At 43.7% G+C, this 13,186-nt stretch overlaps 1 protein-coding gene across 1 annotated transcript; it reads left to right on the forward strand.

Annotated features, from left to right (window-relative positions):
- Positions 1–8,983: 8,983 nt before the first annotated feature.
- LOC143144188 (uncharacterized) lies at positions 8,984–12,940 on the forward strand. The gene is made up of 3 exons (XM_076306325.1): positions 8,984–9,047; positions 9,418–9,861; positions 11,162–12,940. Exons 2-3 carry the CDS (start codon positions 9,442–9,444, stop codon positions 11,597–11,599), a joined length of 858 nt encoding a protein of 285 aa, XP_076162440.1. The 5' UTR covers positions 8,984–9,047; positions 9,418–9,441; the 3' UTR covers positions 11,600–12,940.
- The last annotated feature ends 246 nt before the right edge of the window (positions 12,941–13,186 follow it).

Raw genomic sequence — 13,186 nt, forward strand, 5'->3', positions numbered from 1 at the left:
CCGATTTTTGCCGATTTCTCAACATCGTGGATGAATCTCGATTCTTCGAGGGACAAGGGGAAACGAAAAACCGGTGACAAGTAAGTGCACGAAAAAGATCTACCAGCGCCTCTCCCGATCGCGAACTCGCGACGATTTCAATGAGGATAGATCTCGCGCCAACCGTAATTAACTTGACCGACCTTACGACAACAGAGTTAGCAATCGACGGTCGACACGTCCAGCACGATCGATCGAGACAATTACGGTCTCGAAACGACGCGTAATTCCGTAATCGTTTCGGCCCACGAGTCGCCTCGCGAAGATGATTAATCCCGCGACGAACGCGCGTCGATCGTACGTGCACATTTTTGTATACGCGCGAAAGAAACGGACGAGCGGATCGGTATCAAGACCGTTTTTTTTTTTATTTCGTTCGTTTGCTTCGTGGATGGACGGTAGGATTGGGACTGCTTGTCTAGTGTTCGCGTATTCGAATCTTCGAACGCTTTAGCGAGTATTCGAACAGTTGAAGATTCGAGTACCATTGGAATAGTCGAAAATTCGAATACCATTTGAGTGGTTAAAAATTTCGGATAGCATTTGAATGGTTGATGATTCGAATACTATTGAAATGATTGAAAATTCGAATACCATTTGAATAGTTAAAAATTTGGATACCATTTGAATGATTTAAAATTCAAATACCATTTGAATAGTAGAAAATTCGAATACCGTTTGAACAGCCAAAAATTCGAATATCATTTGAGTAGTTAAAAATTTCGGATATCATTTGAATGGTTTATAATTCGAATACTATTGAAATGATTGAAAATTCGAATATCGTTTGAATAGACGAAAATTCAAATACCATTTGAGTGGTTAAAAATTTCGGATATCATTTGAATGGTTTATAATTCAAATACTATTGAAATGATAGAAAATTCGCATACCGTTTAAATACTTGACAATTCGAATATTATCGGAGTACTTGATAATTTAATAATTTAATTCAAATATTGTTATTATCGTAAATGAAACGAACCCTTCAAATATATTTGAGTAGAATGATAATCTATGGATAGACAACGAAAAGAAATAACATAGAAAAAAGGAATGAAAAGGGTGGGAGTTTACGGTATACAATCGCTGCGGGTGTTGCACAATCGCTTTTCTTACACTTCCTCATGGATAGATAAATATTCGAATACCATTCAAATATTATTATTATTATTAAAAGTAGTAGTAGTATTATTAACAACGGAACGAGGTCTTTGAATATATCAAAATAGAAAGGTAGAGTAAAGGTAGGCAAGAAAAAATAATAACAGAGAAAAAATAAATAAAAAGAGTGAGAGTTTACGGTACACTGGTGTTGCACAATCGCTTTTCTTATATGTACTTCCTCATGGGTAGGTGCACCGATAGTCTGCGCGCCGATCGAGTATATACACACACATATATATATATATATATATACATATATACACATATATATACATATATATCTGAATATTCGTCGAATCGAATGCTTCGAGTTTGTCGGTCTTTTCCAAACCGCGTTCATATTTACGATACTATGTACATAACTTTCCTACTTTGACAGATAGAAATCGTGTGTTTACATTTTTTTACTGTCAGAAGTTTCAAGCCTTGGTATACGTTTGTATACAACGTACACGTAGACTATTCAACATCTAAGAATCATCGATTTCGCTCACCCCTACGGTTCACCTATTTGCGCAATCCGATAATCGATTGGGAACTAGCCGTAATACTTAAATACAAACAGTGTGCAAATAAATATACGTGTATGTGTATATATATATATATGTGTGTGTGTGTTTCTTATTTTAATATTTAAATTCAAACAGTATGCAAGTGTGTGTGTGTGTGTGTGTGTTTATTTTAATATTTAAATACAAACAGTATGCAAGTGTATATGTGTGTATTTTTTATTTTAATATTTAAATACAAACAGTACGCAAGTGTGTGCGTATATGTGTATATGTATTTATTATTTTAATATTTAAATACAAACAATATGCAAATGTGTATGTGTATTTCTTATTTGAATATTTAAATTCAAACAGTATGCAAGTGTGTGTGTGTGTGTGTTTCTTATTTGAATATTTAAATACGAATAGTATGCAAATGTGTGTATGTGTATTCCTTATTTGAATATTTCAATTCAAACAGTATGCAAATGTACGTGTGTGCGCGCGCGCATAATTTTTATTCTAATATTTAAATTCAAACAATATGCAAGTGTGTGTATATTTCTTATTTCAATATTTAAATACAAACAGTATGCAAATGTGCCCGCGCGCGTGTGTATTTTTCATTTGAATCGTGATGTTCGAATAATAATACCCGTATAATAATATTCGAACAGTAATAATTGCACGACAATATCCGAACGATAATATTCGTGTAACGACAATCGAGAATGTAGTGTTCCAGTATCCATAAAATACACGAGAATTAAATTACTCGAATAATCCTAGCGCACCGGCGCACGTATCCTACGTCGGAGTTAGGGAACAAACGCAGCGTGAATCCTAAAACGATATGCATTATCGTTTTAATTGTTTCGCCGGAGCGGTGGGAGATTCCGATTCTCATTCCACACATCGGGAAGAACATCTGCCGCCGCGGAACTTGGCCGATAACACGCGCGATTACGCGCTCGAGTTCCGCGCTTATCTGCGAAATTATCGTCAGATAACGAGTCGAGATTGGTGAGAGAGCCTAGACGCCGAGCAGTGCGCCCAGCCCCACGACTATCGCTGTCGGTGAATCGCGTGGGTGGTAGACGAGATTGCACTCGAATTTCGAAAAAGCATCAACAACGAGAAACAGAACGTGTTTACGTTTCTCGAATATCTCGTCCACCGAAGAAAATTACAATTTTCACATTTTTTTCGTCACATCTTCGTAAGAATCTCCGTTCTTTATTTATCAACTATTAACCCTTAGTACGGTAACGTATCAGCCACGTATCGTGGAGCATTACCCATTACTGTCTCGTGTGGATAATTATACAAATATTCTTACCTTAAATAACGTCGATAGTTTATTTATAAAAAAGAAACAATATATTTTTCAGAAAATACTATTTACATATATCGGTAATGGCACGAAAGGTTTTTAAACAAATAGGAAGTTGACATCGATAACCCAACGGTATTAACTACGAGTTAATCCAACGGGATAATATAAATAAAGATGAAACGAGCGAAAGATATTACAAACGTGTAAAAATAATAATAGAAAATAATGATAAAAATAGATACCATAGCAGACGGGAAATAGACGCTGGAATAATACGCACGGATAAATTTCGAAACATTTCTATTCTCTTTAGAAGGTTAGGGTACGCTCGACAGTTGTTGCACTACTCTTCCCCCGAGGGATCTTTTCCAACTTGTCGAGCTATATCTATGCGCGGTCACTTCGCACTTAACCCCTCGGACTATGTTATGACAAGGCTCGAGCGTCGACCGTGTCACGATCGATACAGATTAAGTGGCGAGCGGTGAACTGTAATTTATACAGTGGCCCTCCAACGTGCGCTTTTTAGACACCGTGGTGGTACAGGTTAGAACGCTGCAACGCGGCGAGGCACCGCGGCCCAACGACTCGACAATTTCCACGCGTCCCCTTTCGCAAATCTCAACGCGCTCGTGTTTCTGCGCGTGGCATGCCGCGACCGCTTACGTAACCGCGTTCTTTCGCTCGCGAGTACCTGCGCGATTCGGCCTCCTTCCGTCACCCCGTGCACACCGTGCGCCTTTCAGAACGATCCACGGTGCCTTTCTATCACCGGCCAGCAACACCTCCAACGGTAAATTTCTTCTTTGGAATTTTAATGCAATTGTCGCCACGGATGACGCCTTCGTTAGCTTTGACTCTCCAGGCGAACGAACCGCACCTAGCGAAAGAAACCTGAAAGATAGAAAAAAAAACACAAACAATAACACGATAGTATATGGGCATCGTAGGTTGGTAAGCGCCCCCACTCGACGCAGAGACGAATTTCTCACTCGATGCGACAACGTCGCTGTTTACATTCGACTCGGGCGCCGACCGAGAGAAGTGGGATCCGATTTCATTCACTAACGAGAATAAACGATATATCATACTTGTTAATCTTCATAAGAGATACACCAACCGTACTGGCGAGGTCCTCCCGTTGAAAATGAGTACAAACACGACCCAATTCGGACCACTTTTAATTACACGCGATTGTTGTTTTTTTTAAGTTGGCACGAACGACGTGTAATTAAAAGTAGTCCGAATTGGGTCGTGTTTGTACTCATTCTCGTCGGGAGAACGTCGCCGATTCGTTGGTAACGCTCTCGCGAAAATACAACGAAGGATACGGAAATTCGAGTTCCGTAGCTCCGATAGAGAAGTAGGTCGCGAGGTCGCGAAGAAAGTAACAGTTCCGCGAGAAGAAATTTCGTTGGAATTTAAGTAGCGCGTATTCGCCGATGTTTCGGAATCATTCGTCGAATCGTTCGCGATATTTCTCCGATCGATAGAGGGGATCTCCGCTTTATCGACTCTCCGCGTTGCCTCCGTTCGTGTGTCGTCCCCCCTCCCTCTTCTCTTGCTCCCGAAGAAAAGAAAGGAAAGGATTATAATGAACGCCCGTATGCGCGATACCTACGAATTCCGGACGAACACCGCGGCGGTAAATCTGATGCGAAAAGATCGGGCGGATAGCGGCGGTCGGTGTTCGCGGGAGGGTTGGGAGGGGGGAGGCTCTTAAGCGGCGCTGACCTTATCGAGAGAAACGTTGGTATTGGCGCCAGCGGGCTTGTACGTGGCGCCTACCAGCACCTCTTGTAAAACTTGCTCCTTGAAAGCGCGACGCGACATTTGGTTTTACGTACGTACGCGCTCGCCTCGACCTACGAGCGAAAGTACGTCCTTAAACACTTATACGTTCGCTATTTTTGTACCGCTACACGAATAAAAAAAAGTCCGGTAGAACCTCGATTTACTGCAAGAAACCGGGGCCGAAAATTCCTGCAACGATCGGGGTCCCGTGCAACGATCGAGGTGACCAACGAGAACGAAATCCGATCCACGATCGAATCTTAACCGTACCGCGTGTAATTTTGTGAGATAAAAAATTAATAATCACGATTGAAAGTATAATTCTTTGGAATGCGAATAGATTCTATACTATTGGGTTGTTCGGAAAGTAAGTGATTTCGCTTTTTTTTGGTGAAAATGAAACACGATTTTTTTAGAGTGTACAAACATTTTATTAAATTATATATTCTCCATTTTGGAAAACGAAATGACTTCCCGAACAACCCAATAGATACATCAATGCTCGAAGAACGATTGAAAACAAAAACTTGAACAATTATATTATGGAAATATTTTACGCCCATAAAAAACTTACGCCTACAAACGAACAAATTTCACATACCTGTCCTTTAGGCAGTTACAGCCCGGTCTCGGTCGAGCGACAACCCGTGGGGCATTGCTTTATTATGCGTAGTCAATACTACCGTTTCAACTTCCCCCTCCAACTTTCACTCGTTGCCAAGTTACCGTGTCTTTCGTTCGACGATGCAACCAACGAGACTCAATAGTATCGCATTAATAGTAATAATTAAAAATAATTAATTATTATTAATAATAATAATTATTTAAATAATAATTAAAAATAAGATCGAAATCATAGAAAATTGGTCGATCTCGGAACTTTTTTATTCGACTGTTAACAAGTAGCGATAGAACTCGATTTGGTAGTAATTTTTCGAAGATAATCGAGACCTGGACAATGATGATCAATAAGCGAGGTAACCGTACATAAGGTGCTCTTTGGACGTCCTTACGCAACGATACGCGCAATGTTCGGTCCAACGAGTTCACGGGACTGAAAAAGCCAAAGAGATCGCTGAAAGAGGGCATCGAGGCACAGATGGATCGAAAGAGATCAGGGTCGGCGCAGATTCGTCGGGAAGCGCCGTGGTCCTTGAGCGTAATCCGGATTTTCGGGTGGCTTCGCTGGCCGACGGGCAGGGTCGACGCGATATAGCGATATCGCGCCAAACGCATTCGTCGCTAGTACCTTATAAGGCACTAGCGCGAACGAGCGCGAACGAGCGCGAACGAGCGCGAACGAGCGCTATCTGAAACCAGCGATCGAGTCGTGCCACCTCGTTCGTTGGTTAATCGCGAGAAACTGCCCGCTCCCCTCCCGAGTCGTTGCGAAATTTCGTAACTCGCGCCGTCTCTCCCAAAGATACTTCCCAACCATCGAATCGCGACCAATTCCGTGAAATGCGCTAGACACGGAGTACACTGTGAGCGATTTGCGAAACGATCGCTCGAAATTGCACTGGGTACGCTTAATACGGCGAAACCTCGATATAACGACGAATTTCTCCCTCGATATAACGACGAATCTCTCCCTCGATATAAGGACGGATTTCTCCCTCAATATAACGACGCATTTATCCTTCGATATAACGACGCATTTATCCCTCGATATAACGACGAATGTCTCCCTCGATATAACGATGTAAATGATTCCCTTCTGTCTTCGATTATCGCGAGCGACCCGTCGATCAGCTTAGCCGACGATTGAATAAACAAAACTCGACATTGCGACTAACCCGTAATGAAAATTACGATTTTTATATTTCTCGATACATCTCCACGAGAGTGTTACCAACGAATTGGCGATGCATTCCCGGTGAAAATGAGTCCAAACACGACCTACTTTCGATTATTTTTAGTTATATATTATTCTTGTTGATTATAAAAAATGTATTATTAAAAATGGTCCGAAAGAGGTCGTGCTTGGGCTCGTTTCCATCGGGAGAAGCTCGCAAATCCGTCGATAATATTCTTAAGAAGAAATCGTGGAAGATGTACAAATTTTTATTTACAAAGGATCGCTGATGAAAAGTGTTCAACATCGTAATTCGAAAGAGCGGATCGACCGTGGGTCGTCCGGTTGTACACGATCCCTGTGATTTGCATTTCGGTTCGCGGGCGTTCGCCTTCGGGCGACGGTAAATACTTTCGCTTAACCATCCGCTCGTTTCAACGCAACAGCGATATTCGCGATAAAACAGAGACATCGAACGCGTTGGAAATCACGAGATTCTGCGTGGAATACGTAAACGTATCCGCAACCGTTTGAATCGCGAACGTCGACCGCGTACGGGCAAACAGTGCGTCACGTTTCGATCCCGAATACAGAGCTCGTTGATAAAATCCGTTTTCGTAGTATGTTGTTGCAACAACGGTAACGGAATACACATATACCTGACTCGAGTCCACTCGACTCGACTCAACTCGACTCAACTTGATTCGACTCGACTCGACTCAACTTGATCCGACCTAATCCGACCTGATCCGACCTAATCCGACCTGATCCGACCTGATCCGACCTGATCCGACCTGACCCGACCGCTGGCATTTCGTTAAGAATTAACCCGCGAGAAGCACGGAACGAGTGGCACGTAGAGGCGTGGCGGTGAATAAACTGTCGCACTCGACGAACCCATAAAGCCTGTTTGCGTGGTCACGTTGGCAACGCCAGCCTGGAAATAAACTTCCATTGGACGAGTTCGTGCAAAGCCGGGCAGAGACGCGTCACGTTTGCGCAAACCCCTTTCGCACGAAATCAGATACGAAGCGTATCAACATTCAAGGAGACAATGGAATTTCGAGGTTTCTCGGATTTCAGGAATATAGATGACGCTGTTGCGCGCGCATCAGCGTAACTGGGTTGCCACGCGACGGGCACCAAACCTCTAGCAACCGCAGCCAACCATCGTGTCTTGATCGCTGGTCCGCCAGGCTCGTATTATCCATTAGGTACACGTTGGTCAATTCTTTTTACTATTATTTGAAACGAAAGCTTTTAGTCGCGGTGCGTTTGAATACGTATTTCGTAAAAAATTTGTTTATCAATTTTATATGTATATACAGCAAACTTGTTGGCAGTTCTTATTGACGCACTCGTGTCCAGATTACGCATATCGGAATTCATTCGTAACGATACATATTCGATAAATAAATAGTCTAACCCTTGGATCGATAACCTACTTCGATCTTTAAATATCGCGACGCACTTATCGGGGTATTGACATTTCACAGCGATTCACGCGACTCGTATGTAGGTTAGATGTATCGGGATTTGTTCTCAAAACATAACGATATGCATCAACTAGTGTTTCAGTCGTGCGACAGCAAGAAGTTTCTCACGGAAGATGCGTTTGGTGTATCTCCCTCGAACGGAAAATATTCCAGTCTAACGAATTAAAAATAAAAGTACTTAAATAATGCAACTAACGAGACAAAAAATCAGCGGCATTACTATTACGCTGCTACACGAGTGAATACCGAAACATACATGGCTGGGGCCTACGAAAGTCTTGGCGCGGCCCTGCTGTCCAAGCGTGTGTCGCCTACACACCTAGTCAAACTATAGTCGAATCAAATTTAATCGTTCGTTCTATTATCACTGAAAGATTACAGGGGTCATACTTGTTGCGTCTTATTGTACGAATTACCGAACAAAATTTTATTACATCTTTATTGTTTTCAGCGTCACTCGCTAACGTAATATATATCATAAACGTAGAAGTCGTGCAAGAAGTTTTTCCAGTCCAACTATAGTCGAATCAAAATCAATTGTCCGCTCCGTTGTCGTCGCAAGAATCGTACACGTAAAGATCGTACGTTACTTACGTACGTATCTTGCAGGAATTACTGTAAAAAATTTCATTCGATCTTTATTATTCCCATCGAGCTGTCCGTCACTCGTAGAGGTTAATAAATCGTAAACGTAGGAGTCGTTCCCCGGTGGATGGTCGAGAAAGTGGCCTTGAGCTGTCAGGTAAGTTTGAACCGACTATAGGCACGTACGCGTCGAACGCTGCTCCCCCCCCCCCCCCCTCGCAGGTCCGGGCACGATGAGATCCGTGCAAACGCGTTGCAGCAGTCGACGCGCAACTTCGTCGTGCAATCGTCCGCGGAGATTTTCTCCTCCGCGGCGAGGCATCCAGTTCGGTTCGAAGGAAAAGGTGAGTCATCGTCGTCGCGAACGAGCGGCAACGGCCGTGACGACAGTGGGCTGCGCAAGCACGGCCAAACCGCGTCCTAAGCGTGCGAGATCTGGCAACACGGTTTGAGCAAACGCGTAGCTACCCACTTGCGGAGGCACGCGTGTACGCGACCGGTGTCTGGCGACCGACGACGATCGCCGTCCGAGAAGCGCCTCGTGTACTCGTGGCTCCTCAGTCGGTCGTCGAGCGTGGTCATTCACGCTCCGCCATATTCGTATTCTCGCTTCGGCGTGCCCAACGCCTGTGAACCGCGTGAATCGCGAACCAACGATCGACACGAGCCCGAAAAACGGAGAAGCAAAAAACGTTTTCGTTTCGACGTTCACAGCTGTACACCCAGGAAGGACCAAGCATGATGTCGAATCCGGACTTGGTCGGCTACACGCACGACTTCCTAACGGAGTTCATTCACCTGTACCGTAGCTTCCCCTGCTTGTGGCAGGTCAGGTACAGGGGCTACAAGGACAGGTTACTGAGAAACCGCGCTTACGACGCCCTCGTGCAGAAATTGAGGGAGGTCAATCCGCTCGCGGACAGGGAGACCGTCATACGAAAGATCAACACCTTGAGAACTGCATTTAGGAGGGAGTACAAAAAGGTGCGAAGCTCTCAGAGAATGGTGAAGAATCCTCGGCAACGGTATAGGTCCTCGTTGTGGTACTATGATATTCTCAAGTTCGTCGCCGAGCAAAACGAGGGTACATCCCTGGACGAGGAGAAGGAGGAGTTTAAGAATGTTTCGATCCCGGTGGATGGCTGTCACGAGGAGATGGTACGAAATCGTACGAGTTTTTGTCGAATTATCGAGAACAGCCGCGAATCAAACCCTACTACCCATCATCCGTACACCGCAAGTTCCGAGTTACGGAGAATTTCTGGAGGAACTGAAACGCCACGTTTACAGCCGCCCGAGTACCGGTCTTACTTGGTCAAACGTCGTCGGAGCATCGCGATACATACACGTTACGCGTCTCGCCAACAATATATCTCCGATACGACCGAGCCTCGTTCCGTCTCTTCCGTTCCCTCTTTCTCCCACTTCCAGCGATCGCCTCCCTCCCTCCCTCCCTCGCACCCTCACCCTCGTTGCTCGGGCTATCTCTCTTTCACTCGGCGGACCTTTATCGATCCGAAACCTCGACGAGCTCCACGACGCAGGAAATTACATGTAAATCAGAAACAAAGCCCGAAATGCTTGCTCGCGGCGGCGACGAGTTGCTCGCGAATATTTATGCACGCGCGAGGCACGCGTTCGAGTAGTTCTTAATGTTTTATTCCGACGGGACGAAACGAGACGAGACGAGACGAGTCGAGACGAGTCGAATCGAGTCGCGACGAGCCACGAACGCGACGCGACTGAACGCAACGCGACGCAATACGCTCGCTCGCGGAAAGTACGTACGTCGACGAACTCCGGGTAAACATAAAATAAAAATCATGCGCGTACTTGTTATTGTCAATCGGTTTATCGATACGCGCATTTTTTGCGTTAACATACATACTTTCCACCACGGATGTATCGTCAACGGAAGAATAACATGGACCGAATTCGCAAGAGAATATATATATACGCAGTTGTCAATTACTCTTTTCTTTTTTTATCGAAGGCTTGTCGATATAATAAATAAAGGAATGACAATTTACTTGGGCTCGATCGAGCACTTTATTATCACGATATCGACCCTTCGGTATCGACTTTCACCTTTTTGTTTTTCATACAAATTTTTGTCACGTAAAATTATTGGGTTGTTCGGAATGTCATTTCGTTTTTTTTTTTTTGGGGGGGGGGGTAAAAATGAAACACAATTTTTTTTAGAATGTGTAAACATTTTATCAAATTATATATTCTCCATTTTGGAAAACGAAACGACTTTCCGAAGAACCTGATAATATTCGTACGTACTTATAATTTTTCTCATTATGAAATTTTCAACGTCGATTTTTTCTTCGACATTTTTTAATCGCTTCTTTCGAGTCGCTGTAGTTTCGTCTGAAAATTCACCAATCGAGGCGTTGTCGATAAAGGGCTCGATCGAGGCCGATTAAATTGTCGTTCCTTTATTGTTTTTTAGTTCGTACAAACCGACGTAGACAAGATCGAACCGCCGTCGCCGGTACCGTCTCCGGAGGCCAGTCCCGATCCGTCGTTTCAGCCGGTGATTCTGGAAACCGAGGGATCGTACGCGAGACGTATCTCGTCGTCCGTGTCGGCCGTCGACATACAACGAAGGAAAAACCAGCAAGACGGCCCACAGGAGCGTCAAACGAAGGAACCGGCTCACGACGTATCACCGAGACAATTTGCCACCTGCGTGACGGACGACGAGTTCGAGACGTTCGGTCGTTACGTGGCCAGCAAACTGAGGAAGTCGATGCCCCGGCAGAGCATCATCGCTGAGAAAGTAATCGCCGATGTCCTCCTGAGAGCTAATCTCGGCACCTTGGACGAAACCACTTCGCTCACGGAGAAAGTGCCGTCCCGTTGTTTCTTGGTAATGGGCGACCGTTGAACGATTCTCCGTCGGCCGATCGTTTCCACGAAATCGATCGCTGCGATCCACTTAATCCCTGTTCCTTTCTTTTTTTACTTTCGTAAAACTGTACCGTATTTAGATTTTTTACCGAGCCGTTAAAACGTCGAACCACCGTGATGCTATCGCGAAGTTACAGAGCACGGAACGGAGATAGCGATCTCGTGAAAACTGCGAGGAGCGAAAGTGCACTTCAGAGTTACCCACACTTTTTAACCGGATAAGAATAACATTCGATGCGAAACGAAACTTTTGTTCGTGCCTCGCCCGTAGATTTAAAAATTCATCTGCGGTAACCATTATCCGAATAAAAGTTCGCGCGAAGAAATATTTATTTTGTTGCGTATTTTTACATTAGTAACTATTTACAATAATTTTATCCTCTGTGTTGGAATGTATCGAACGAAACGGAGGATCATTTACGTATATTTTTATTTTTATACGAATTTAGTTTAAAGGAATGATCGAATCGTGTAAAAACTGGAAGTGTGATGATCGTAAAAGGAAAATATACGTATTGCAATAACAACATGAATTTCCCCGAAACTGGTGTATATTTGTTCCACGTATTGTACACAAGCCGTATTCTATGCTTGACAAGAATTTTGTTCTCCGGGCTACGTTCGAAAAATCAAAACCGACGTGCACACAATCTTATGGCTAGAGACCAGAAAAAGAGAGTAGAAGTTACCTTCCGAAAATTTCTAAGCGACTATGGCCGACAGGTCGCATTGCGGGCGAATAGGAACTGGCGACCCGCCAATGGAAGCGAATTCTCGTTCCGCGTATGTAGGAAAATAATGGACGACGGAACGTATTTTTTTCGAATAAGTTAGCATCTGTTTTCTCGTTCGAATTCATCGAAAATATCCAACGCATTCTCACGAATTAGAAATATCTTTTGATATCGTTATCTTTAACCCTAATTACGGGGAGAGAAGGCTCGTTTCGGGCGCGTAACTTGCCTCGAAGTTGGAATTTTATTTCCGGTGTTCTACCGGCGCGAAACCGTGCATGCAGATTTCGCCTAACGAGCCCCGTCGCTCGACTCAGATTTATATCGCGTGAAACTTTTCTAATAAAAGTTTTGGTCTAATCAACCGGCCGGTTATCTCACCTAAACGAGTTATTACCGGACGTATTAACTGGTCGTTGCTTTCAATTTCTTAAAACTTTCTGCTAAAAAGTTTCGTCCCTTTTCATATGCTCAGCGATATACCTCACGCCCGGATTAAATAAGCATTGCCAGTTTATGCTACAGATGCGGTTTATGTACCCCGATTTATTTCAGGTACGATTGTTACCACGAATAAATACAGTTACTGAGAAAGTTTCAGAATTGTGACAAATACGATTGTTCCTTACCCCTTAGACATTATTGAAAGTTACGGTTACCGTTTGCATTATTTTAAACGTACGCTACCCCTTTCTTGCACGAAGATAACCCAGGACTCGTCTCGTCTTCGTACTCAAATTATGTTTCAATCGTTATGAATCTTTGCGATCGATACTTTTTACATATTTTGGCAAATGATATTTTTCTCAAACAGGTTGAAACGCAATATG

Source organism: Ptiloglossa arizonensis, chromosome 1, assembly GCF_051014685.1.
Source record: "Ptiloglossa arizonensis isolate GNS036 chromosome 1, iyPtiAriz1_principal, whole genome shotgun sequence".
Taxonomy (NCBI): Eukaryota; Metazoa; Arthropoda; class Insecta; order Hymenoptera; family Colletidae; genus Ptiloglossa; species Ptiloglossa arizonensis.